Genomic DNA, 27,782 nt, shown 5'->3' on the forward strand with positions numbered 1-27,782 from the left:
CGCTCACTGCCAACGCCACAACAGACCCAAGCTGGGGAAATTAATGGAATTTATTTCCAAACCAATCACACCAGGAGAAGGAGAACTAAACAAACTAAAGGAGAACTAAAACAAATCCTAAAAAACACCTTCCCCACCCCTCCCTCCTTCCCGGGCTCCCAGTCTCCGCCCGCAGTCCCTCCTCTGCCCTCCCTGCACGGCAATCTTGTCACCAGCCATGAACTTGGCTTTTGCCTCATCCCGGGATCTCTTCCCGGACGGGAAGAACTTTCCCCAGCAGAGATGCAGGCCCTGACGGCCTTTGAGGCTCAGGGTGTTTCTCCTGCAGCTCCTTGCAGGTCCCCTATTCCCGAGCCGGCTCTCCTGCGCCACAGAACTCTGCCGGCTGCAGCTTTGCAAATGTCAGGTCCAGGTCTGAATGTTCCTGAACAATTTGCTCGAGGTCCTTGGGGGCTGCATCCGATCCATTGTTGCTGTGTTCCCCCTCGGCACGGAGCCCATGGATCTGATGGCCCCTGGCCAGGCCCTGGCACAGGAGGTGGAACCCGGGTGCTGCTGCAGCGGTGCCGGGGGTGCCCCAGGACTCGCTGTGGCCGCTGTGGCAGCCGCAGCACAGCCCATTCCCAGCGAGGAGCCGAGGGCTCCGTGGGGCTCTGCAGGACCTCGGCCCTGGGGCTCATCTGCATCAGCCCGGGCAGCTGGGCTGGACTTGGCTTCGTCTGTGTCTCGGGCTGCCCTGGCACAGCAGCTGCCCAGCGCCCAGGGGACAGCAATGGGAGAGGGGCAGGTCGGGGTGAGCTTCAGTGTCTGTGCCCGGCAGAAATGCCAAAGCCTTCCCTAAGGAGCAGGGAGTGCTGCCAGAGCACAGGATGCTGCTGCTGCTGCTGCTGCTGCTGCTGAGCACGGCACGGCCCCAGGGCTGATGTCAGACAAAGCCGGGATGGGAGCCACAAACAACAGGAGGAGGAGGAGGAGGGGCAGGAGAGGAGGAGAAAGGACAGAAGAGCAGGAATAGCGATGGGGGAGGATGGATGGAGGATCTGGAGCGGGAGGAAGAGGAGGGATAAAGGGGGAGGAGCGGGAGGAAGAGGAGGGAGACAGGAGGCAGGAAGAGGAGCCGCCACGTGCATCCATCGCTCTCTGTGTCCGCAGCTCTCGGCCTCGCTCCCCCCATCCCGCAGGTGACCGGCGAGGGGCAGCTGGCCCCAAATATCTTGGGCAGTGCCTGGGGTTGTTTTGGGAGAGGGGATTTTTGGAGCTTGGAGGACTCCAGCACCGAGCCCCAAATATCTTTGTTGGTTCTTGGGGGAAGGGGGGTTTGGTGGGGCGGGGGGGGAGGCGAATGTTTGGATCATGCAGGACTCCGAAGGTGAGTCACAAATGCCCCTTAGGGGATCTTGGGGAGCTCCCGGGACGCGGGATGGGGCCCGGGAAGGGTGGGATGTGGATTGGGGTGTGGGATGGAGTCAGGCGGAGGGGGATGGGCGGGATGGGGCCTGGGATGAGGCAGCCGAAGGTTGGGGATGATGAGGCCGGGGGGACTCCACTCCTTAGGGCCCTGCGGGGTATCCGCCGGCTCCGAGGGAGTTTTGGGGCACCCCTAATCCTGAGGGGGCGGTGCTGGCAGCGGGGGGACACGTGGCTCCGGAACCTCCCGACCCAACCGGCGCCCCCCTCGCCCCCAGCGCCCCCCGGAGCGGAATTTGGGGAGGGGGAGGTGGGGGCGGATTGCTTGCGGGAGCCCCGCGGGGCCCGGCCCTGCCCGGGCACGGCTGATGCCGCCCGCCCGCGCTCCGCACTGGTCCGGACTGGTGCTCCCAGTGCCGTGCGGGGCGGGGCCGCTCTGGGGACCCCCCAGGGCACAGCGCGGCTGCTTTGGGGCTGTCGGCAGCGCCCGGCGCTGGGCATGGGGCGTGTGGGGGCAGCTGGGGCCGCACTGGTGGCACTGGGGGTGCTGGGAGCCCCCTCGGCCGCGGGCGAGGAGCTCTGGGATGAGGGTAGGGGTGGAAAAGGGGGAACCCGTTGGCAACAGGGGGAGAGCAGTGAAAAGGGGATCGGACTCCTCAAACTGAGTGGGAGAGGGGACTGAGGGCCCCAAACCAAGCGCGTGGGACACTGAAGCTTTGGGGAAAGATGAGAAAGGAGGCGGATTGGGGGGAGAGGGAGGAAAAAGGGAGTGGGATCCTTCCCCTTAGTGGGGTCGGTTGGTGGCTTAGGAATGGGGCATGATGGGAAAAGGGTGGAGGAGGGGGAAAAATGGGGGGTGGGACCTCCAGTCGAAGTGGGAGGGGTGTGGGGAACCCCAAAGTTGCCATCATGGCAAGGGACTGATCTCCTGTGGGAAGAGCTTTGGCTGGAGCACGGAGCTGATCGCCCAGCACAGGATCCAAGTGGGGGAGAAGTCCTGTGTCTGCCCAAGCTTTGCCCAGAGGTCCCATCTCAGAGGAGAGAGACCCTACAGGGGCCAGGAGTGCAGGAAAAGCTTTGGTAGGAGTCCCAACCTCACCAGGTACCAGGGGATCCACACTGGGGAGCCCCTATGGATGCCCAGACTCTGAGAAGGGCTTCACCGTGAGCCCCAAGGCCCTGGAACACCTGGAGGAGACACCTGGAGGAGGGTCCCTACAAGTTCTCGGCTGGAGGACGAGCTCCAAGGAGCCCAGGTCCCCCCAGAACCACCACCTGAAGCAGAAGGTGGTGACAACTCTCCATCCCAGGGCCCTGGGAACACTGTGGGGTCTCCAGCCTGACCCCCTCCAGCAGGGGCTCCCACCAGCCCTCATCCTGCCCCTAAAATCCCTTGGGATCTCCCATCAATCTCTGCATCCCCCGTTTCCCTCTCTATCCTGACATGAGACCAAAGGGCTGGAAGTCCCCACCCATGGTGGCCACAACACCAAATTTTTATCTCCAACCACCAGTTTTGCATCTTTTCCCTTGGCCAGGTTCCCCCTCAGTGGGTGCGAGCAGCCCAGAGCCCTGCACTGCCCATCCCGACCTGTCCTGGCTCCATTCCCATTCCTCCCGTGGGGTGTGAGGGGTTTGGGGAATCAGGGGAGGAGGAGGAGGGATGGAAGAGAAGAAGGAGGGAAGAAGGAGTGGGAGAAAGGATGAAGAGAGGAGGAGCAGGAGATGGGATTAGGGAGAAGGAGGAGAATGGATGGAGTAAGATGAGAAGAAGGCAGAGGAAGAGGAGGAAGCTCATGGGTCCAGCGCTCCCAGAATTTGCAGGCCCCTCACCCCAAGGAACACTGACCCCCCCATCCCACAGGTACCAGGGGAGGGGGAGCTTGGCCCAAATATTCTGGGGAATCCCTGGGCCGGTGTTTTTGGGGAGGATGTTTGGATCTTGCGGGACTCCAAAGCTGAGCCGCAGGTGCCCCTTGGGGGGACACTGGGGGGTCCCCAGGAGGTGTTTTGGGGGGTTCCTGTGGTGGCTGCTGGCAGAGCCCTGGTGGGGTCGGAAGCATGCGAGTCCCTCCCGCAGTGGGGGTTGGATCCACCTGGGTCAGGCACCGCTGCCTCCATCCAGGAGTCAGGGGCCTGCAGGACCCATCAGGGGAGACAGAGGGGGAACCTCGGGAGCCCCAGAGTGAGGAGAACAGGGAGGGGCAATACTGGGACCAGGGGACCCCCGGCAGTCTGGAGGAGCGAACCCCTGTGACCCCCAAGACCCCAAAGTGGGGAGCCCAGAGAGGGGGGAGCGATGCGATTTGTGGGACCCTCAACAGCCTGGAGAGGGGAAGGGGGGGACTCCTGGGACCCGCTGTACCCTGAAGCCGAGAATAAGGGGAGAAGGGACCCCAGGACCGTAAGTGGAGTTCCCTGGCATCCCTAACTGGGGAGACAGAAGAGGGGGGAACTTTTTGGATTCCTGGGACTCCCAGCAGCCTGGGGAGGGCGGGGACCAGGTAGAGAGGGGGACCGCCAATACAAGCGTGACCCCCAGCAGCTGGGACAGGGGGAACCTTGAACACCAAAGGGGAAGGACCAGAGACTGGGAACTCCTGGGAGGCTTTCTCAGGGCTGACTCTTGGTGTTTGGGAGGTTTTTATGGATCCCAGATGCCTGGTGGCTTCTAGAGATGGACTTGGGCAGAGGGACCTTCAAACTCAGCGTGCTCATCCTGTTTTCTCCCCAAAGCAGGATTTCCCATTCCCAAACCTTGGCCAGATGGAGGAGGAGGCTGCGAGGAAGAGGAAGATGCCGTGGGACCCCCAGGCAGGTGAGGAGGAAGTCAGTGCCCCTTTCCCCCTCTCTCCTGCTCCATTTCCCAGCCCAGCATCGCCCCCGGCTGCAGGACAACCCCGCTGCTGACGCCGTCCTGCCGGGGATGGACTGGGGGGATCTCCTTGCCCTTCCCTGTGGCACGGAGGCAAATCCCATCCTCTCCTTGTCCTTCCTCCCCAGACAAGGAGCTGAGCACGGAGCCCAGGGAGGACAAATCCCCACAGCAGAACCTGGTGGAAGAGGCCATTTTGAGCGGCTCCACGGCGCAGGAATCCAATGGGGAAGAAAAACCGCAGAGACCCGGCAGGAGGAGGGGCTGCAAACGCAGCCCAGGGTGCTCTGAGGAGGAAAGACCAACCCTGTGCCAGGAAGGCGGCCGGAGATCGAGCCAGAGCTCAGACCTGGTGGTCCATGAGCGGCTTCACACTGGGGAGAAGCCTTACAAGTGTGGGGAATGTGGGAAGAGCTTCAGCCGGAGCTCCCACCTGATCCGCCACCAGATGATCCACACTGGGGAACGGCCCTATGAGTGTGGGGAATGTGGGCAGAGCTTCAGCTGGAGCTCCAATCTGATTGTCCACCAGAGGATCCACACTGGGGAACGGCCCTATGAGTGTGGGGAGTGTGGGAAGGGCTTCAGAGACAGCTCCAGCCTCATCTGCCACCAGAGGATCCACACTGGGGAACGGCCCTATGAGTGTGGGGAATGTGGGATGAGCTTCAGAGACATCTCCACCCTGCTCTGCCCCCAGAGGATCCACACTGGGGAACGGCCCTATGAGTGTGGGGAATGTGGGAAGAGCTTCGGCCAGAGCTCCACCCTGCTCCGCCACCAGATGGCCCACACGGGAGAGAGGCCCTACAAGTGTGATGAATGCCAGAAGAGCTTCAGCCAGAGCTCCACGCTCCTCCAGCACCAGATGATCCACACTGGGGAACGGCCCTATGAGTGTGGGGAGTGTGGGAAAAGCTTCAGCACGAGGTCCAGCCTGATCGTCCACCAGCGCATCCACACGGGAGAGAGGCCCTACGAGTGTTCCGAGTGTAGGAAGAGGTTTCAGACCAGTTCCAGTCTCCTCAGGCACCAGCGGATTCACACAGAGGAGAGGCCCTTCTGCTGCCCCGACTGCAGGAAGGGCTTCAGGCACAAATCCACCCTCATCAGGCACCGGCGCATCCACACCAGGGAGAGGCCCTAGGAGTGTCCCCAGTGTGGGAAGAGCTTCTCCTGCAGCTCCCACTTGACCCAACACCAACGGAGGCACCGGTAAGGGAAGCCCTGCGAGTGCCCCGAGTGCAGGAAGAGCTTCATCCTCTACTCCAGCTTCATCCCCCAATGGGAGACCCACGTTTGGCAGAGCCCTGGTGACCCACATTCCTCGTGATCCAGTTTGGGAAGAGCCCTGGCTGGTGCTCTCCACGTCCTCCTGGATCCCTGTAGGCACCTGGGTGAGCGCCGGGGCTGGAACATCCATCGGGACTCTGATTGAAATTGGAAATTCATTGGGAAGAGCTGATTTGTTGAGTTTACGGCCCAAAAAATTCTCACCTGCTCTGTCCAGTTGTTTCTTCTGGTGGCATCCAGCAATCCTGGATGATCTTGGAGGTCTTTTTCAACCTAAATAGTTTCCTCCTTCATCCTGTCAAAACAAGCAAAATTGGGGTAGAAATAAAGGAATTCAACAAAGGTATCTAAAGCAGCACCATTTTACCGGGATTTGGGGGTGAATTTGGGGTTGGTTCAGGGGAATATTCGGGAGGATTTGGGTGCTGTGAGGCCATGGGCTGGGCAGACAGGGCCACGATCTCGTAGTTGTGCTGGCAGAACGTGTCCAGCTGAACTCGTCTGTCCTCCAGGGATTGCAGGTGTCTGTCCCAGTCCCTGGCCTGGGTCTCCCCGTTTGGGGTGTGCCCCCCAAAGTGCCCAAATCGCTGCTGAAGTGCCCGAGCTGCTCCCGGCTGGGGATGTTCCTGTCCACCAAGCTCTCCTGGTCAGTGCCATGGGGGCTGGGAGGGGATTGAGGGGCTCGTGGGGGGATTGGGAGGGGCTTCTGTCACTCTGGATGGGCATTTGTGGTGCTTGGAGGGGGCTTTTGGGGTGGTGTGTAAGGGAGTTTTGGGGATCTTGCCTTGGCTGTGTGTCTTGGAGAGAATTTGGGTGGTTCTTGGGGTCATTTATGTTGCAGGGAATGGTTGAGGGAGTTCCTGGCACAGAGCTGTGGGGTGGTTTGAGGGGTCGGGGCGTGGCTGTGGGGCTGGGAGGGGGTTTTAGGGCGCTTGTGATCCCCCAGAACCCCAAAGCTGCCACCAGACCCTGCCCCCCAAGATGCTGCTGGGGTTTTGGGGGCTCCATGTTGGGGTTCATCCTCCTGGCGCTGCAGGAGAAGGTGAGGGGTGTCCCCAGGGGCCGTGCGTGTCCCCCCCAGAGAGTGTGTGACCCCCCCCCATCCCGGTGTCACCCCCTTTTCCCTCCCCACAGGGCTCCTGAGCCAGCCCCTGCTGCCCCAGGAGGGAATTTGGGGAGGGGGCAGAGGGGGTGCGCAGCCCCTGCCGGGGGATCACCCCGGCCCAGCGCCCTTCATTCAGCACCGAGCTGGGCTTGGGGCCGCAGGAGGAAGAGGCCGATGGGAAGCAGATCCTGCAGGGGGGACAGGGCTTGGGCTCAGGGCAAGGTCCTGCCCTGCACACCTGGCTCAGGTGTGAGCCTGCCCCGGGAAGGGAGCGGGACATTCCCATCCCCACGGATCAGGGCTGGGAGCAGCACTGGGAGCAGGGACATGGAAATACTGGGAGCCACTGGGACCACACTGGGGGGTGAATTATCCCCCCCAGCACCTTTCCAGGCCGCCCTGTGACCTGAGAAATGCTCGCTGGGCCTCAGCCTTGGCCAAGAGCCCCCGGGCTCAGCTGCTCTGAGCTCAGGCGCTGCCGGCTCCCGCAGCCCGCCCAGGGCCGCCCTGCCCGTGCCGGGGCTGTGCTGGAATTCTCTGCTCTGCTGGGCCACTCGGGGGGTCTGGCCCAGCAGGAAAGGTGACCCTGAGCCAGGAGCTTTCCTTGGCCGCAGCAAAGCCTCAGCATGGAAAGACCTTCCCAGCGCTGTGCCCTGGGCCGGGAGGGATTGTGCCACCAGAGCTGTCCCTCCATTTCTTCCGCCAGGCAGCTTTAGGACATGGAAAGTGGAGAAGCCAGAGCTGCCTCTCAGCTTTCCGCAGCCCTCCAGAGGAATCCTGTGTGGGAAGCAGCCTGGGAACAGGGTTTAGGTGCCAGGGCAGGGGAATTCAGAGCCCTTTCCTCCCCCGTGGGCCGAGGCTCTGGCCCTTGCCCTTTGCAATGGCCCTGCAGCTGCCAGAGGGGCCTTTTTGGCTCAGCTGAGAGCAGTCCTGCTGCAAGGCTGTCCTCGAGCTGCTTGGGCTGCACATGTGCCCAGGGAATGCTCATTGCTTGCAGTCTCAGGTGCTGTGGGTGTGCAGGTGTAACTACTGCAGGAGGGAACAGCTCTGCTGGGGGCAGTTCTCTTTTTCTTGGTGTTTTTTATGTTGAATGAACGTTCCCTGCCAGCTCTGGGCAGAGCTCTGTAGCTGTATGTGCCACTTGTCTGTGGCACTGTGGCTCAGGAGGTGGCCAAGGGGAGCTTGGCCGAGGTGTGGGCAGAGGAATGGCCATCAGGCCAGGCTGGGGGGTCAGCGGCCGGTCAGTTGCGTTGCGTGGCCGCGGCTCTGGACGCTTGTGTGGGAGCGTGTGCAGGGCTGGAAGGCTGGGGCTGCCGCCGCTGTGTCGCAGAGCCGGGAAGGCCGGGGCTGGCCCGGCCCTGGCCCGGCCCCGCCAGCTCTGCCAGCTGCCGGCGGGGACACAAAGGGCAGCTCCGAGCTGCGGCCGCTGCGCTGCGGCCGCACAAACGCAGCGCCCGCAGAGCTCCAGGGCAAGGTGCTGGCCCTGGCTCGGGGCTGGGCCGGGGCCAGCGGCAGAAAATCAACTTGCAGCTCGGGCCCCGCAGCAGGGAGGAGCAGCAATTGCTGGGGGAGAGAGACTCTTGCCAAGGGCCTGCGGGGCCGGGCCCCAGGGAACGGCTTCCCGCTGCCCGAGGGCAGGCTGAGATGGGATGTGGGGCAGCAATGGTTCCCTGGCAGGGCGCTCAGGGCCTGGCACAGGCTGGCCCGAGAAGCTGCGGCTGCCCCCGCATCCCTGCAAGTGTCCCAGGCCGGCTCGGCCATTGGGGCTTCCTGCCCAGGAGGGCTGGGCTGGGCTGGGGCTGCTGAGGGCGGGATGGGCTCTGGCTGAGCCAGCTGAAGGCTGCGCATGATGAGGCCGGGGGGACCCCATTCCTGAGTGGGTTCTGGGGTATCCCCCATTCCTGAAGGGATTTTAGGGTATGTCCCATTCCTGAGGCAGTTTTGGGGTCCCCCCAATGCTTAGGGAGGGGTTCTGAGAGGGGGGCTCTGGTGCTTGGAAGGGGGACCTATTGTCAGGGAGCCAGGGAGCCCATTTTGGGATGGGATGGGATGGGATGGGATGGGATGGGATGGGATGGGATGGGATGGGATGGGATGGGATGGGATGGGATGGGATGGGATGGGATGGGATGGGATGGGATGGGGGTGGCATTTTGAGGGTGGAATGAAGTTTGGGAGGGATGGGGTGGTTTGGGCACTTGGGATGTGTCACTCCAGGGAGGGAAAGCAGGAGCCACTTTTGGGGACGCTCCTGCTGCTTTTTGGCAGTTCTGGGGCCTCTGAGTGGCTTCTGGGAGCTTGCAGGGAATTTGGGGGAGGTGATGTAAACCCCCGGCAATTTGGGGGGCTGAGGTGAAGTTCCCCACATTTTGGGAGGGTAAGAGGACCCCAGTTGGGAGGGGATCCTGCTGCTTTGCACCCCTTCAATGGGGGGAGAAATGGCTTGTGAGGAAAGAGAAAGAGAAAGAGAAAGAGAAAGAGAAAGAGAAAGAGAAAGAGAAAGAGAAAGAGAAAGAGAAAGAGAAAGAGAAAGAGAAAGAGAAAGAGAAAGGAAGGAAGGAATTCGGAAGGAATTCGGAAGGAAGGAATTCGGAAGGAATTCGGAAGGAAGGAATTCGGAAGGAATTCGGATGGAACTCGGAAGGAACTCGGAAGGAACTCGGAAGGAACTCGGAAGGAAGGAAGGAAGGAAGGAAGGAAGGAAGGAAGGAAGGAAGGAAGGAAGGATGGAAGGAAGGAAGGAAGGAAGGAAGAAAGGAATTCGGAAGGAAGGAAGGAATTTGGAAGGAAGGAAGGAAGGAATTCGGAAGGAATTCGGAAGGAAGGGAGGAATTCGGAAGGAAGGAAGGAATTCGGAAGGAATTCGGAAGGAATTCGGAAGGAATTCGGAAGGAAGGAAGGAAGGAGGGAAGGAAGGAAGGAAGAAATTCGGAAGGAAGGAAGGAAGGAAGAAATTCGGAAGGAAGGAATTCGGAATTCGGAAGGAAGAATTTGGAAGGAATTCGGAAGGAATTCGGAAGGAAGGAATTCGGAAGGAAGGAAGGAAGGAAGGAATTCGGAAGGAATTCGGAAGGAAGGAAGGAATTCGGAAGGAAGGAATTCGGAAGGAAGGAAGGAATTCGGAAGGAAGGAATTCGGAAGGAAGGAAGGAAGGAAGGAAGGAAGGAAGGAAGGAAGGAAGGAAGGAAGGAAGGAAGGAAGGAAGGAAGGAAGGAAGAAATTTGGAAGGAAGGAAGGAAGGAAGGAAGGAAGGAAGGAAGGAAGGAAGGAAGCAATTCGGAAGGAATTCGGAAGGAATTCGGAAGGAATTCGGAAGGAAGGAAGGAAGGAAGGAAGGAAGGAAGGAAGGAAGGAAGGAAGGAAGGAATTCGGAAGGAATTCGGAAGGAATTCGGAAGGAAGGAATTCGGAAGGAATTCGGAAGGAAGGAATTCGGAAGGAATTCGGAAGGAAGGAAGGAAGGAAGGAAGGAAGGAAGGAAGGAAGGAAGGAAGGAAGGAAGGAAGGAAGGAAGGAAGGAAGGAAGGAAGAAATTTGGAAGGAAGGAAGGAAGGAATTCGGAAGGAAGGAAGGAAGGAAGGAATTCGGAAGGAAGGAAGGAATTCGGAAGGAAGGAAGGAATTCGGAAGGAAGGAATTCGGAAGGAAGGAAGGAAGGAAGGAATTCGGAAGGAAGGAATTCGGAAGGAAGGAAGGAATTCGGAAGGAAGGAATTCGGAAGGAAGGAAGGAAGGAAGGAATTCGGAAGGAAGGAATTCGGAAGGAAGGAAGGAAGGAAGGAAGGAAGGAAGGAAGGAAGGAAGGAAGGAAGGAAGGAAGGAAGGAAGGAAGGAAGGAAGGAATTTGGAAGGAAGGAAGGAAGGAAGGAAGGAAGGAAGGAAGGAAGGAAGGAAGGAAGGAAGGAATTCAGAAGGAAGGAATTCGGAAGGAAGGAATTCGGAAGGAAGGAAGGAAGGAAGGAAGGAAGGAAGGAAGGAAGGAAGGAAGGAAGGAAGGAATTCGGAAGGAAGGAAGAAATTTGGAAGGAAGGAAGGAAGGAAGGAAGGAAGGAAGGAAGGAAGGAAGGAAGGAAGGAAGGAAGGAAGGAAGGAAGGAAGGAAGGAATTCGGAAGGAAGGAAGGAAGGAAGGAATTCGGAAGGAAGGAAGGAAGGAAGGAAGGAATTCGGAAGGAAGGAAGGAAGGAATTCGGAAGGAAGGAATTCGGAAGGAAGGAATTCGGAAGGAAGGAAGGAAGGAAGGAAGGAAGGAAGGAAGGAAGGAAGGAAGGAAGGAAGGAAGGAAGGAAGGAAGGAAGGAATTCGGAAGGAAGGAAGGAAGGAAGGAATTCGGAAGGAAGGAATTCGGAAGGAAGGAAGGAATTCGGAAGGAATTCGGAAGGAATTCGGAAGGAATTCGGAAGGAAGGAAGGAAGGAGGGAAGGAAGGAAGGAAGAAATTCGGAAGGAAGGAAGGAAGGAAGAAATTCGGAAGGAAGGAATTCGGAATTCGGAAGGAAGAATTTGGAAGGAATTCGGAAGGAATTCGGAAGGAAGGAATTCGGAAGGAAGGAAGGAAGGAAGGAATTCGGAAGGAATTCGGAAGGAAGGAAGGAAGGAAGGAAGGAAGGAAGGAATTCGGAAGGAAGGAATTCGGAAGGAAGGAAGGAAGGAAGGAATTCGGAAGGAAGGAATTCGGAAGGAAGGAAGGAATTCGGAAGGAAGGAATTCGGAAGGAATTCGGAAGGAAGGAAGGAAGGAAGGAAGGAAGGAAGGAAGGAAGGAAGGAAGGAAGGAAGGAAGGAAGGAAGGAAGGAAGGAAGGAAGGAAGGAAGAAATTTGGAAGGAAGGAAGGAAGGAAGGAAGGAAGGAAGGAAGGAAGGAAGGAAGGAAGGAAGGAAGGAAGCAATTCGGAAGGAAGGAAGGAAGGAAGGAAGGAAGGAAGGAAGGAAGGAAGGAAGGAAGGAAGGAAGGAAGGAAGGAAGGAAGGAAGGAAGGAAGGAATTCGGAAGGAATTCGGAAGGAAGGAAGGAAGGAAGGAATTCGGAAGGAAGGAAGGAAGGAAGGAAGGAATTCGGAAGGAAGGAAGGAATTCGGAAGGAAGGAAGGAAGGAAGGAAGGAAGGAAGGAAGGAAGGAAGGAAGGAAGGAAGGAAGGAAGGAAGGAAGGAAGGAAGGAAGGAAGGAAGGAAGGAAGGAAGGAAGGAAGAAATTTGGAAGGAAGGAAGGAAGGAAGGAATTCGGAAGGAAGGAAGGAAGGAAGGAATTCGGAAGGGAGGAAGGAAGGAAGGAAGGAAGGAAGGAAGGAAGGAAGGAATTCGGAAGGAAGGAATTCGGAAGGAAGGAATTCGGAAGGAAGGAAGGAAGGAAGGAATTCGGAAGGAAGGAATTCGGAAGGAAGGAAGGAATTCGGAAGGAAGGAATTCGGAAGGAAGGAAGGAAGGAAGGAATTCGGAAGGAATTCGGAAGGAATTCGGAAGGAATTCGGAAGGAAGGAAGGAAGGAAGGAAGGAAGGAAGGAAGGAAGGAAGGAAGGAAGGAAGGAAAGAAGGAAGGAAGGAATTTGGAAGGAAGGAAGGAAGGAAGGAAGGAAGGAAGGAATTCGGAAGGAAGGAATTCGGAAGGAAGGAATTCGGAAGGAAGGAAGGAAGGAAGGAAGGAAGGAATTTGGAAGGAAGGAAGGAATTTGGAAGGAAGGAAGGAAGGAAGGAAGGAAGGAATTCGGAAGGAAGGAATTCGGAAGGAAGGAATTCGGAAGGAAGGAAGGAAGGAAGGAAGGAAGGAAGGAAGGAAGGAAGGAAGGAAGGAAGGAAGGAAGGAAGGAAGGAATTCGGAAGGAAGGAAGAAATTTGGAAGGAAGGAAGGAAGGAAGGAAGGAAGGAAGGAAGGAAGGAAGGAAGGAAGGAAGGAAGGAAGGAATTCGGAAGGAAGGAAGGAATTTGGAAGGAAGGAAGGAAGGAATTCGGAAGGAAGGAAGGAAGGAATTCGGAAGGAAGGAATTCGGAAGGAAGGAAGGAAGGAAGGAAGGAAGGAAGGAAGGAAGGAAGGAAGGAAGGAAGGAAGGAAGGAAGGAAGGAAGGAAGGAAGGAAGGAAGGAATTCGGAAGGAAGGAAGGAATTCGGAAGGAAGGAAGAAATTTGGAAGGAAGGAAGGAAGGAAGGAAGGAAGGAAGGAAGGAAGGAAGGAAGGAAGGAAGGAAGGAAGGAATTCGGAAGGAAGGAATTCGGAAGGAATTCGGAAGGAAGGAATTCGGAAGGAATTCGGAAGGAAGGAAGGAAGGAAGGAAGGAATTCGGAAGGAAGGAAGGAAGGAATTCGGAAGGAAGGAAGGAAGGAATTCGGAAGGAAGGAATTCGGAAGGAAGGAAGGAAGGAATTCGGAAGGAAGGAAGGAATTCGGAAGGAAGGAAGGAAGGAAGGAAGGAAGGAAGGAAGGAAGGAAGGAAGGAAGGAAGGAAGGAAGGAAGGAAGGAAGGAAGGAAGGAAGAAATTTGGAAGGAAGAATTCGGAAGGAAGGAAGGAAGGAATTTGGAAGGAATTCGGAAGGAAGGAAGGAATTCGGAAGGAATTCGGAAGGAAGGAATTCGGAAGGAAGGAAGGAAGGAATTCGGAAGGAAGGAAGGAAGGAAGGAAGGAATTCGGAAGGAAGGAAGGAAGGAAGGAAGGAAGGAAGGAAGGAAGGAAGGAAGGAAGGAAGGAAGGAAGGAAGGAAGGAAGGAAGGAAGGAAGGAAGGAAATCAAAAGAGAAATCAACAAGAAAATGAAAAAAAGGAAGAAAAAAGAAAATAAGAAATAAGGAAAGAAAGATTCAATAACATGAAACCAACAAGAATATAATTTTTTTAAAAAGAAATCAACAAGAAAATGAAAGAAGCAAAGAAAAAGATGAAAGAAAGACTCAATAACGTGAAACCAAGAAGAAAAAATAAGAGAAAGAAAGAAGAAAGCAACAATAAACAATATTAAAAAAACCCCATTAAAAATGAAGAAAGAAAGAAAGAAAGCAAAAAGATAATAAAAATGCAAGAAAGAAAGAAAAAAAGAAAGAATAAATAGCATGAAACCAACAAGAAAATAAATGTTAAGAAAAATCAAAAAAAGAAGAACGAAAGAAACAAGGGAGAAAGAAAAGAAATAAGAGAAAGAAAGGCAGGAGACAAAAGAAAAAGGCAAAAAGATAAAAAAATGAAAGAGGAAATCAAAAGATAGAAATCAACAAAGAAAATGAAAACACAGAAGAAAAAATCAAAGAAAGAAGGAATAGCAACAAGAAACAAACAGAAGAATAAAGCAAAAAGATATAAAAATGAAAGCAAGAAAGCAGGAAAAGAGAAAAGAAGGAAGAAAGAAAGGAAATGAAAAGACAGAAATCAGGAAGAAAATGAAAAAAGAAAAGAAAGAAACCCAGAAAGCAGCAACAACGAAAAAATAGGAAAAAGGAAGCAAAAGAATAAAAAATAAAAGGAAGAAAGGAAGAAAACAACAAGAACCAGTCAAAGGAAAAAATAAAAAAAGAAGAAACAAAGAAAGAAAGAAAGAACATAAGTAAAAACAGACAGCAACACGAAAAGGAAATAGAAAAGAAGAATAAGAAAGAGAAAGAAATAACATGAAACATCAGAAATCAACAAGAAAATGAAAAAGAAAAGAAGAAAGAAACAATGAGGAAAGGAAAAAAGAACAAAAAGACACAAAGTAAAAAAGAAAGCAAAAAAAGAACGAAGAAACACAGAAAGCAACAAAAAGCAAAAAAGGAAAAAAAGAAAAAAACATTAAAAATTTAGAAAGAAAGAAAAGAAAACTCCAAGTAATCAACAAGAAAATGAAAAAAGCAAAGAAAAATAGAAAAAGACTCAATATTGTGAAACCAAGAAGCAAAATTTTAAAAAAACAAAGAAGAGAGAAAAAAGAAAAAAAAGAAAAAAATGACAGAAAGAAAAACTCGAGAAAAAATAAAAGTAAAAAAGAAAGAAGACAGAAAGCAACAAAAAATAGGAAAAAGAAAGAAAAAAAATGAAGAATGAAAGCTCAAAGAAATCAAGAAGAAAAAAGTGAAGAAAAAGAATAGATTAAAAAAAGAAAGACTCAATAACGTGAAACCAACAAGAAAAATGGAAAAACAATGAAAGACATAAGAAAGCAACAAGAAACAATAAAAAACTAAAAAGAAAACAAAAAAAAGGAAGAAAGGAATAAAAAAGCAAAAAGATCATAAAAATGAAAAAAAGGAAGAAAGAAAGAAAATCAGAAGACCAAAATTAACAAGAAAATGAAAAAAAAGTGAAGAAAAAAGAAAAGAAGAAAGAAAGACTCAATAACATGAAACCAACAAGAAAATAAATGTAAAAAAAGACAAAAACAGAAGGAAGAAAGGAACAAGGAAGAAAGAAAAAAAAAGAAGAAAAAGAGAAGACAAAAGAAAACAAAAATTGAAAGAAAGCAAAAAGAAGAAAGAAAGCAACAAAAAAAAAAAAAGGAAAAAGGAAAAAAAAGGAAGAAAGCAACAAGAAACAAAAAAGGAAAAAAACCCATTAAAATGAAGAAAAAAAGAAAGTAAAAACACAGAAAGCAACAAGAAAATGAAAAAGAAAAGAAGAAAAGTAGAATAGAAGAAAAGACAGAAATCAACAAGAAACGGAAAAAAGAGAAGAAAAAAGAAAAGAAAGGAAGAAAGAAAGGAACAAAGTAAATACCATGAAACCAACAAGAATATAACAGAAAAAGAAAAGAAAAAAAAGAAGAAAGAATGAAACAAGGAAGAAAGGAAAGAAGAGCAAAAAAGAAAGATGGAAGAAAAAAGAAATGAGAAAAGAAAGAAAGCAAAGAAAGAAGAAAGCAACAAAAACAAAAAAGGAAAAAGAAAGAAAACAGATTTACAAATGAAGAAAGAAAGAAAGAAAACTGAAAGAAATCTACAAGACAATGAAAAAACCAAAGAAAAATAGAAGAAAGAAAGACTCACTAACGTGAAACCAAGAAGAAACACGATGTCGCGGGTTGGGTTTGTAACCGGGTGGAAACACCAATTTCGTGTCGTGGTTTGGCCCAAAATACTCATGAGTGTTTATCTTCTGTGAGATAAGAATTAGGAGAAATGCAAAGCAGGCACCAAACTTGAATGAATATAAAGAAGTTTATTAACAGATCTAAAAGAAGAAAAGAAAAAAAATTATACCACCTTCAGAACTCTCCTCCTCCCCCCACCTTCCTCCCGTCTCCCACTGACAATGTAAAGACAACCCTTAAGATGTTCAGTCTGTTACCACTTCCATAATAACCTTGTTCAGTCCATTTAGAAAGAGAAGTCTCTTCTTGCTCGTGCTATGAAAACAGTATCACACCGAGACAGCCGCCCACTTCCAAATATTGTTCAGTCCATTTAGGAAGAGGAGTCTCTCTGCTCGCGATGTGAGTCCCTTCCCCCGACTTGCAGCTTTTCCTGCAACTGCTTTCAAGGGTCCACTCTTGAAGTTTTTGGGGTACAATTTTAAGGTTGAGCCGTTCAGAAACAAAAAACCAGAGGCCCTTCTCCTTCCCTGGGAGCAAAGGGTCTTCCTCATCTTCATCGTTAGGACTATCTCTGGGAGCATCTCTAGGAATTGAGGTTTTCTCCTTTCCCATTTGGAGCCAAAGTCCTCATCTGGTTCATCTGGTTCATCTCTCCCTGTCCAAACCTCTCATGACGTTACAGCTGTGTCAGCATCTGCCGATCTCAGCACAGCTGCTTTTGCTCACAGGTTGAACACTCCACTGTAGGAACCCAGAGTGCTGAGATTATTTCTCTGCCTGTTTTTAAACGGTTTTACCCCCCTGGACACCACTGGTATAGCTTTAAACCTCGGAAAAAGTTACCAACAGTCAGACAACAGCTAGAAAATACAGTGGTGGGAATTAGGTGATAGACTACGATGTAAGATTGTCATATGGTGAAAAATTTAGAGGTTTTAGGCTTCTCGTTGTAGTAAATAGATAAGAGTAAAAAATATCAAAATAGAGGATTGTTGCTGTTCTCTAAACCTTCTTCTCCTTCTTCTACCACTCCATATTTTTGCAGTAAAATTAGTTTGGATTGATTGGATAGAAAATTCCGCAGTTTCTGCCCGTGTTACTGAATAATTGGTAAGAAAGTAAAAATAATGTACGTTTTTAGTGACTATTGGTTAAAATGTCTTTAAAAGGCTGTGTAAATCTTGATAATTGGTCTCTCTCACTCTCACTCCTACTTTTTCTCCTTCCATGCTGTACCTGGTGTTGGGGTTTTAGTTTAGTCCTAGTTTTTTTCCTGTTAAAGGAATTTTTTCCCATATGCATGTTGCTAGGGGACAAATGGCTGTAGTTAAGAAAGACAAAAGACCCCCACCCATTGGGGGTGGGCCGGGCCTGGCTACTCCTTTGTTTCACCTGGGTGTGGGGTCAGTTCGCTCTCGGAGTTCGGAGAGAGAAGCTGCAGAATTGGAGAACGGCTCGAGGAGCAGGGACGTGGCTCATTGATAGAATTATTGGATCAATAATCCAACTGCACAAGTAAAAAGGCCTGGGGGAGAAAAAATCCTCCATGAGCCAAATCCCTGTGTGAGAGGCCAGCCTGGGAAGCAGAAGGGAGCTTTGGGAGGTGCAGCTGTGCTGAGGAGATGGACTGGCCCTAAGAAGGGAGGAAGAGCTTTGAGCTCCCAAGACAAACCATCGATAATCAGAAGCTCGCCAAATGCAGTCTTTTATCTCACCCAGTGATGGAGAGGTCAGAATGCGCTTTGGGAAGTTTCAGCTAATGAAAGAACTGATAAGCTTGGATTCAATGCTCTATGGAAGTGCCTGGGTGTTGCTGATAACCGGAGCTCGCTGATATCAATCCTGTCGGGTGCCTGCCATGTCTCTCCTCACCGAAGTCATCGATCGTTTGCAACATTTGGCGCCCGAACAGGGACTGGGGCTTCGTTTTCCTGACGAGGTGAGCGGCCGAGAGGCTTCGATAGCAGCGATCGAAAGGCAAAAGATCAGCGGCTGCAGGCAAGCACCTGGTCCGTGCCCGGCCTGACCTTAACAAGAGGGGTCCGCGGTTACGGCTGACAAGGGCTAAACCTGGAAAAGGCTGCACAGCTCCTGTCGCCAGGGACAGCGGGAAAGACGCGGAGATCGTGGTAAGGACACAGATATGGAAACAAAGGTGGCCCTTAATTTATTTTTACGCTTTTTAGAAAAGCGGGGACTTAAGTATACCTTTATAAGGAACTAGCTGATCCAAGATCGTTTAAAATGAAAGCTACAGAAACAAGAGCTCTCAAAGTCACCTGGAGAGCAGTGACCAGCACTCTCGCAGAAGTAAAAACAGAAAGGACAGTTACCGTGGTTGCCATAGGGACTGTAGAGAGCGGCAGCGCGGGCTGTAGCAGCTCCGGGAAAGAAACAGACGCGGGACGTCCGGCAGCAGCGCGGCTTCTGCGGATTCGTCGCCTGCAGAGCCAAAGCCGGCCGGGGCAGCCCGAAAACAGCCCCAAAAGAAAGAGAAGTACCAACAAACGATACAAAAAGTAACCAAAAGGCTTGCTAACTTATCTACACAAAGCCTTTTGCAGTCTGTCTTTACAGCAGATGTCCTGTGTTCAAAAGCATTACATCAGCATCGCACAGTTGTTGTTAACCCCTTCACAGTTCCTGCTCTGGGAACGAACGTGGACTGCAACACTGCAGAATGTCCTGCAACAACAGGGACAAGTCATCGCTGCATCTCTGACCAGAGAGGTGCCCAGCAAAGCGGTGCCATGCTACAGGACCCCGAAACGAGGCGGCACAGTCAGCATCAGCTCCTGAGGAACGTGATGCCACTGCCATAACAGCTGGGACTCTGAGACCTGTCCTGAGGAGCCTTGGGAGAGGCTGAGACGTGGCTGAGTGAAGGAGCCGAGGACTTGCCAGATCCACCACTCTCCATAGCAGGAGAAATAATGAGACTCTGGGGTGAAAACAACAGCTGCCCTGGGTGGTTGCTAGTGACTGGTGGTGGGTGTCGGAGAACCCTTTCCAAAGACAAAACTAAGAGAAATAATTGCATAAATTCTTGGGTATATTACATAAATTTTTGAGTATAACACCAAACTCAGAAGTAAAGTAAAAATTGGTTTTCATCTGCCTTGAAATAAGAGTATTAGCAGGCATTTTCAATCAGCCGCCTGCCCATTTAGATAAGTGAAAGCAGTTAATTTAGCAATTAGTTATGCATTTATGTTTTTACCTGGTGTTTTAGCAAACAAGCTTTATGCTATTTTGCTTAAACTTGCTTGCTAGAAGATGTTATGTTTAAGTTCTGTTACATTTAAGTTCTGTTAAGTTTACATGATGTTAAAGTTAATTTCTGTTAAGGTTAAGTTCTTTTAAATTTAATTTCTGTTAAACTTGAGTTCTGCAGAATTTAAGTGATAAAGTTAACGTTTAAGTAGTGTTAAGGTTAATTTGTGTTAAGTTTAAGTGTTGTTAAGTTTAAGCAAAGTTAAGTTTAAGTAAAGTTAATTTTAAGTTCTGCTAAGTTTGTGTGGAGTTTAAGTGATGTTAAAGCTAAGTAGCCATTAAGTTTAATATAACCTTGCAAATGCTTAATAAGTTAAGTGTGTGTGTTATTAGTGTTAGACATATAATATTATAAAGTTAAGTAGCCATTGATTTTCTACTATTAGCCCACAGCCACGGCTGTGAAAGGTTCCAAGGCTTGTGCTGTTTAAACCTTTTTAACCACTTTTCCCTACTTCACTAATAGATAAGTGAGTTACATCGATTAACTACACAACTGCAGAAAGAAGACGGCCTCGGCTTAGAAGGATGGTTAAAGTCACGAGGTTTGGGACCGTGGCTGGTTTCACTCGTGCAGCCTTTGATTACGGTAGGACTGGTAATACTGTTAGCAATAGTGCGCTTACCGTGTCTGTGCCAGTGCCTGCAAAAAGGGATCTACAAAGTTACTACATCTGTAGGCAATCAAGTATTGCCTGTACAAAAAGAAAAAGGGGGAATTGTTGGAGAACGGCTCGAGGAGCAGGGGCGTGGCGCATTGATGGAATTACTGGATCCATAATCCAACTGCACAAGTAAAAAGGCCTGGGGGAGAAAAATCCTCCATGAGCCAAATCCCTGTGTGAGAGGCCAGGCTGGGAAGCAGAAGGGAGCTTTGGGAGGTGCAGCTGTGCTGAGGAGATGGACTGGCCCTAAGAAGGGAGGAAGAGCTTTGAGCTCCCAAGACAAACCATCGATAATCAGAAGCTCGCCAAATGCAGTCTTTTATCTCACCCAGTGATGGAGAGGTCAGAATGCGCTTTGGGAAGTTTCAGCTAATGAAAGAACTGATAAGCTTGGATTCAATGCTCTGTGGAAGTGCCTTGGTGTTGCTTATCAACGGAGCTCGCTGATATCAATCCTGTCGGGTGCCTGCAATGGCTCTCCTCACCGAAGTCATCGATTCATTTTGCAACACTGCAGAGAAAGGAGCTGCTGGTTCTTTTCTTCAGCCGTCTTTCCTTTCTGCTGGAAACAACACCAGGGATCCCAAAGCTGCTTTCCCTGCCCTGCTGGAGGCCGGGCTGAGGCCGCCCTGCCCCGCTGCTGCTTCGAGCCTTCGCTGCGTTGTAGCCGTGCTCACCCTGCCTGCCTGGAGCCCCGGGGGGTTCCCCTTTTGGATACATCTCTGCCACTCAGGATTTGTGTTTGTGCCTGCCGCTCCGGCCTGCCATTCCAGCCTGCTGTTCCGGGAGTCCAGGACCGGCTGCCCAGGGGTTTGTGAAGCCTTTGTTCCACCCTCCCCCGGGATCCCAGGGCACCAGAGCCGCGTGCTCCCCGAGCTCGCTCCGGAGCGCCCCCTGCAGCCGTGGGGGAACCATCGCACCTGCCCTGCTCACCGGGAGCCGCCAGCGATCCCTGCCGGCGGCGAGTGGAACTGCGCCCAAGGGGAAACGGCCTGACAGCCGAGAAGGCTGGGACTGGGTTTGTGTTTGCTGTTACTGCCATAGTTGTTGTTGTTTTGTTTGACTGGTTATATATCTATATATCTATCTATATATATAGTAAAGAACTGTTATTCCTATTTCCCACATCTTTGCCTAAAGACCCTTGATTTCAAAATCATAATAACTCAGAGGGAAAGGGGTTATAGCTGCCACTTCAAGGGGGGCTTCTGCCTTCCTTAGCAGACACCTGTCTTTCAAACCGAGACAGTGGGTAGTGCAGAAAGATGGAACAACGCGTTGTGTACCACAGGGAGATCTGATTGTTGTATGAGAACCACCTGTAGTGTGGAATGCTTGCATACCCCTGCTTGCTGATTGTCACTGTCACTGTTCGTACACAGCTGTATATATATATATATATATATATATATATATATGTATATATATTTTTTATTTATATTTATATTTATATTTATATTTATATTATTTATATTTATATTTATATTTATATTTATATTTATATTTATATTTATATTTATATTTATATTTATATTTATATTTATATTTATATTATTTATATTTATATTTATATTTATATTTATATTTATATTTATATTTATATTTATGTGTGTGTAGAATTAAAATATCTTAGTTTGGGCATTCAGGCAACAATATGGGATAAGGGGTGGAATGTCTTGGGGTGACCTTATGATGTGTATCCCACATCACTGCCTATGCCCAGAAATTAATTCCTGTGCCTTTCTATGCCTCTAAACTGAGCCTGAGAGAGAGAAGGAAAAAAACTGAGCAAAACTTTTTCAAAGCAGTTTGCAGCTTGTTCAAGGTCACACACAGATAGCAATTGGTTTCCTAGCTGTGGCAGGGGAGGGAGGAAGCACCCGGCTTGCTGCTCCCAGGACAGTTTTTTTTTTGGCCAGTGGTTCAGCTGCTTTGTTCTCCGGAGAGAGACTGAGAGTTGAATTTTTCCTTCCCTGGAATTTCGGATTTTCTCCCTTTTCTACTGGACTGCTTGATTGCTGTAACATCAGAGCACATCGGGAGGACTTTCCACCGGGCACAGAGGGCCTGGCCCTGGGCCAAGCCCCAACTCCGAGGAGACCAAAGGGAGGACTCTGACACTTTCCCAGGTTTTTCCTCCACAGCGAGAGATTTTATTATTTAGCATTATTTTCCTTTCCCGTGTGTTTGTTAAATAAATAGTTTTATCTCCTTCACTTTCCTTCGAGGAAAATTTATTTTTTCCCGACCCTGGTGGGGGAGGGGTGATTGTGCCTTCTCTCAGAGGATATATTTCTAAATTTGGCCAAACCGGAACACCCAGCACACTGCCATGCACAGGCTTCGCTGGCTGCAGCTCCCAAGGAGAAGTGTTGCTTAATGACCTTGTGTTCTGCCCAGCTGGACATGAGAACAGCAGTACTTGGAAAGCAGCCTGTGGTGAAAAGCACCCCTGCTTCCACCCCAGCATGACCCTGGGCCTTTTTCTAAAAGGAACAGGAATGGTATAATTTATTGGCCTGGTTTTTGGTGCTTGAGGTGGAACAAATTTCCCGAGGGCCTCTTCTCCTTTTTCCCACAAGAGGTGGAGTTGTGCTGGGTTGTGAGCACCCTGCAGCATTGGTTTGGGACACAGGGAGCAGCCTGCTGAGAGTCAGGGTCTGGTTCTGTTAATGAGGGCACTTGCCAGTGGGGAAGTGGCTCACAGCGAGGGTGGTGAGGGCAAGATCTTATGAAGGGAAAACAGCCCTTAATGTGGCAGGTCAGCTCTAGTTTTTCTCCTTCCCTCTGCTTCCCATTTTGAGCTTTACTGTTCTCAGGCTTAACCCAGAAGTTGTTCTTGCTGCAGCCAAATTCCATCCTGCTATGCTGCTGTGGACATCAGTTTAATGACAAGAGGGATGCAGCTCCCTCTCCCAGGCAGAGCCGTCTGGTCAGTGCCTGGGCAGCAGTTTTGTCAAGCAAGTGCAAATGGGGACAGTCAGTGTAGAGAGCCGTGGGGTGAAGGACCAAGGGAGCTGTAGGAGGTGGGAGAGGGTGATCACCCACTCTGTAGGGCAGGTGGTGGCTTGTGCCCTCCAAGGCTGGGGCAAGCCAGCTGACTTCTCAGGCCAGGGTAACAGCACCATGGGAGAGAAGGGAGTTATTTTTACTGAGACACTGTAGTCTTGTGTTCTTTGAGCCTTGGTGAGCACTGGTCCTTGTTGGCAAGGCTCCCCCAGAGCTCATGGATCACTGGAGCTGTTCCAGGAGTCCTTTCAAGCCTTCTTGGATAAAGGAGGGGCTGAGGCAGCTGTGGGACAAGTGCTCTGCCTGGGCCACTTGGCAGCCTCTGGGTGCTGCCTTTCAGGGTTTGCCCCTCCTTGACAAGACATGTTTGAGTGGGAAGACTTTGAAGGCAATTTATCACTGTAGGGCTGTTAAATGTCGATTTGACAGTGACAGATGTGTTACGCTCCATTTCACAACCTTCAGGGGTAAACGTTCTCCATTCTCAGTAGCTCTGATTCCCTTGGGGCCATCTCTTTCCCCAGATGCATCGTTCCTAAGCTGACAGCGTGCCCCTACATCCTGTGCTACGATGAGTGCCATCTGAAGGAGCCGTACGAGAGGAAGTTCCTCATTGTGAATAACAGCCACATTCCTGGCTGCTACGGGCTTATTGCCCAGGTTTGGCATCGCATCCACCTCCTCCTTTCCAATATTATTGAGGAGATTATTGGGGGGAAAAAAGGGTTTGGTTTGCTGGTTTCTATTCAGTCTTAAAGATCTGCTGAGAACAAGTTCCTACCTGAATGTAAACTTTAGGGTGCAGTTTAACCTCCTGAGGAAACAGTTCATGTTCTAGTCTTCGGGATGTGGGAGATCTTAGAGGGTTGTGAAAAGCTGCTGCATCCACAGACACCAACGCCTGTGCTGGCAGCCTCCTTGCAGGACCCCCTGAGAATGCTAAACCTACAATTCTTGCATCTTGTTTGTGCCTTTCACCTTTTTCCTGGGGATTTTTAGAAGTGTGTGTGAGTTACCATTGTGGTGGATGTTAAGGACTTTAAAGTTTCTTCAGAGGTCCCTCTGAAGTTGCATTTGATTCTGTCCCTTCTAGAAACGCAAGGAAGATACTCCTGTGTTCTACTCCAGCTCCGAGCCCTGTGGGATTGTCCAGCCTTTCAGCGTAGCAGAGATTCCAGTTACAATCGAAGCCCAAAAATTGGGCGAGTATGACACCAGTGTCCTTATTGGCGTGTTCGGGGATGAAGGAAACTTGCTGGTGAGTGCAAGGGGAGACGTGTGCCTTTGTGCAACTCATCCTGGCAGGGTGCAAAGCATACAGGGATTCTTCCAGAGAAAACAGGCACAGGCTGGTGTGGAGAAGGACAGAAGGGATTGGTGGCATACACAGCTCATGCCTTATAGGTGGTAATCTCAGTGTCTGACACAGCATATAGTTCATCTAAGCTGGAATCAAGGATAATTTTAGTTAATTAATCTTTAAAATGCCATTAACTTTGGAAACATCTGTTTAAAAATGTCATGTCATCTCTCTGAGCACAAAAGAGAATGTCAGAAGATTTCTGGAAACGTTGAGCTTTCTGTAAAAGAAAGGAAAGCTGGCATTTGGAAAGTAGTTGCAAGGATCCAAACATATTAAGACATACGGAAATGATGATGCCAAATCCCCTGCATGGCACCATCACACTGGGCCAGTGTGGCACTGCATGTAAGTCAGTCAACAGGAGGGCCAGGCAGTGCAGGCTGTGGCAGGGAGCCTGAAGTTTGACAAAACAGTTGCTTTTAACTATCACACTCCTTACCTTAAAGAGGAGGGTTTCTCCCCACTAGAATAACCAGTTGTTTAACTGTCAGCCTGGTCTTAATTACAGATTTCTTGAAAAGCTTTTACCTTTGGGCCAATAATTTGTAGTTTGAAGCTTTCTCTTACCTTAATCCTTTTTAATTTGGAGGTGAATGTATAGGGATTCCTTGTGGAACAGGGGCATATGATAGCCCAGGAGAGTTTGGGCAACCCAGGGCTGCTGCAGAAGCACCCCTGAAGGGGCCTCAGGCTGCAGATAGGCCAGAAAGACACCTGGCAGCAGGCAGCCTTGAACAGCCTTGGGAAAAGTTACACGCTGGTCGGCTCCCCTGCTGCTTAGAGGCTGTCCTGTGGAAATAGTGTGTGAAGCTTTGTAGATATAAGTGAGTGTAAGTAAACAATAAAGGAAGCACGGTGCTCAAATAGTATCGGTGTTGGTATCGTGACTTTGGCCGGCTCCCCTGCGCTGGGAACCACCCTCCCCACCACTAAAGGTGAATGTGTCTTTTTTTTTTCCCCCCAAAAGCCCAGTATTTCAGCTGGAGAGTGGTAGTTATCCCTAAAGAAATAACTTGAGCAGGATTGAGCTGTTTAAGCTTTTTAGCTTTCCCTGTTGTGGTTTGGTTTTTTTTTCAAATCTTTCTTGCCTGCTTTCTGGAACAGAGACAGGTGTTACGGAGCACTGGAACGCAGGCGGATATCTACCCAAGTCCAAGACTGATAGAATTTGTCATGATCCCAGCGCTACGTTGTAATACACAAACCTTTCACCTCGTCAATGAGGGTTTTGTTGCTGCAGACTTCAGGATGGCGGTCGTACCCCCCCTACAGGGTCCCCAAGTGCAGGATCTCAAAGATTGAGTAATAGTTTTGGGTGCAGATTAATACAAAATACAGTAACAGGATGAATCACCCCAGAACAAACATTTTGGAGGAAAACACCAGGTCCTGTCAGCATCTCCTGGAAAAGGCTACACTGCCGTTATAAACATATTTCTCTTTGCAATGATGACATCAGAAGGGCAGATTATCAGTCACTGTTTCTGGTCCACATTAAGACCTGGAAATGAAGACAGTCTCCAAGCTATTAACACCTCAAATTGTTCATTGGGAGCAATCTGATGACCAGGGAAATATAGCTACTCCCATACTGTTTTCTATCTTGTCTTCTCTTCTAGCCTCATTCCCTGCTTTTGTTGGTTCAAATTCACAAACGGGGGCTACCGTTTCCATTGGCTCTACTGGACCATGGAATGTTACAGACCACCTGAGGAGGAGGGCCAGAGCCTCACATCTGTCAGTAGCTCCAAGGACGAAGAGGATTCCCAGAGCCCCTGTTTCAGCTGCAGCCACGGTCAATGGAGCTGCAGCCAGACGAGTCAGCTCACATGGCGGTGCAAGGCTTCTCCAGCGTTCGGCAGGTGAGGTCCCCACCAAGGGCTGAGCCTGGGGAACCATCAGATCCCCTCCCCTGGGCTTGTTCCGCAGTCCCTTGACATTTGCCTGGGGGAATGAGCAGGGGCCTTCAAGAAACTGGCTTAAGGCCACACGTTTCCATGGCAGCACCAGTTGCTTTCCTTGCTGGCCACCATCAGGCCAGCTAAGGCTTTATCGTGATTTCACATCTACCAAAACCCAGTGCTGATCCCAAAATAGGGGTGGAAGGAAATACTGCTCTTTTGGGCAAACAGTGTTGCATGCTGAGTCAGCAAGGAAAGACAGAGAAATAAGTTACACTTAGACTAGGAGCCCAAGAAGAAAGTGAATTAAACAAGTGCCAAGTGGTTTATCTGGGGTATGCACAGAGTAAGACAAAAGCTGTGTGAGAAGGGAGGGAGGGTCTCACAAGTGCCTTTTGTGGCTGTTGGGGTGCAGTGTTAGAGACAATTGAATGCAGAATAAATAAGCTGCATCACAGGAAGAAAAGGGGGCAGTGACCATAACTCTGTGGCAGGAATAGGGCCCGTGGTGGGTGGTGAGCCAGTTTGCTGGATGCCAGCAGCCGCTGGTGACAAGTGTCTCTTGCAGGCAGGAGGTGCAGGATTACGTGCTGTGTGAAGCCACCATTGGGGAAAGCACAACCGCAGAGCCAGTAACAGAAACAGTCCTTACTTGTGAGTTTATTGGTCCCTCTATAGAAGTATCAGCCAAAGAATTCCCTTTCTGAGTGGAGAAGGTAAGTCTCTGGATTGCATCCTGGCATTTAACAGCACAGCTGAGGAGGGTGTGTGCTTGTGTTAAAGCCCCTCTTTTTACCCTTCCTGAGGCACTTTGTAAAGTGAGTGAGGATGCTTTTAGAGATGAGACTGGTGTTTAACTTCCCCAAAGTAAAATTGCAGTAACAGCTGCACTGCCAAGGGGGATCGTGGCCACTTACAGAGAAATACCAGTTTCTCTGCTCACTATAAAGGGAGATTTTTGAAGATCCTCTAAGGTAGGGTGATGTCTAAACACTGATACTGTAGGGAAGCTGGGGAAAATGGGGATTCCTGTGAATTCCTCAGGCTTACAAGGAAAAACCCATCATCTCCTGTGTCTCTTTGCCTTCTCTGCTGTTGGCATGAATGCTTTATGGTATAGCTATATGGTATAGCTCTGTGCCCCCAAGCCTCACCTGCCTCAAAGGACCCGCCGACATCCTGCAGCTGCAGTGACAATAACACTGGGGCAGAGCAGGTGCCCTTTAGTCTCTGGATCCCAACTCCTGCATCATCTTTCCCTCTCCTGCAAGTTGTCTGAAAAAGAGATGTTTCATTATTTGGTTTCTGTAGTTTCAGGCCTCTCCTCTGGTTCCCAGGCTTCCACAGATGTAATTAGAAGCTTTTCAGCTCTCCCTGATTCTGCCTGGCTTCTGCTCAATGCCACACACATTGATTTATCACATACTATGGCACAGCACCTGTTTGGTATCAGTACATCCAGAATTAGTTTCCCAAACTCTCTGGTTTCTTTAAACCATGCAGAAAGCCCAGCACAATGCATAGACAGGAAAGAAGAGCCTAGGCTGATCAGAGCTTTGAAGCCACAGACACCTTGTCCCTGTAGCAAGGGCAGCAGGACACATGTTGCAGATGAACTGCTTTTATGAGGCTGCTAGGGCCAATAAGGTTGTAAAAAATGACTGTACGTGAGTGAAGATCATCTAGTGCTGTTCTGCTCAATAGGGAGACAAAAGTAGAGACAAATGCTCTGGATTCATTTTCTGCTTTAGATCTTGTTCAAGCAGCTGCCTCCTCTCAGGGGCCTATTCCCTCATCTGTATGTGGGAGTGTTTCCCTGTCCCCCAGAGGATGCCGTGGTTTCTAAACATGAAAAGCATCTGCTATAAAGAAAAATCTCCTGGAAGGGTAGAAGCAAATAGAAAGGGTAATA

At 50.2% G+C, this 27,782-nt stretch overlaps 1 protein-coding gene across 1 annotated transcript in view; it reads left to right on the forward strand.

Moving 5' to 3' along the window:
- The first annotated feature begins 1,104 nt into the window (after positions 1 to 1,104).
- LOC138102228 (zinc finger protein 729-like) overlaps positions 1,105 to 27,782 on the forward strand; it is a 427,468-nt gene continuing 400,790 nt past the window's right edge. The window contains exons 1-3 of the mRNA XM_068999958.1: positions 1,105 to 1,181; positions 4,147 to 4,225; positions 4,411 to 5,274. Coding sequence (XP_068856059.1) covers positions 4,174 to 4,225; positions 4,411 to 5,274 — 916 coding nt within the window. The 5' untranslated portion in view covers positions 1,105 to 1,181; positions 4,147 to 4,173. The remainder of the gene's footprint in view (positions 1,182 to 4,146; positions 4,226 to 4,410; positions 5,275 to 27,782) is intronic.

Source organism: Aphelocoma coerulescens, unplaced genomic scaffold, assembly GCF_041296385.1.
Source record: "Aphelocoma coerulescens isolate FSJ_1873_10779 unplaced genomic scaffold, UR_Acoe_1.0 HiC_scaffold_64, whole genome shotgun sequence".
NCBI classification, from domain to species: Eukaryota; Metazoa; Chordata; class Aves; order Passeriformes; family Corvidae; genus Aphelocoma; species Aphelocoma coerulescens.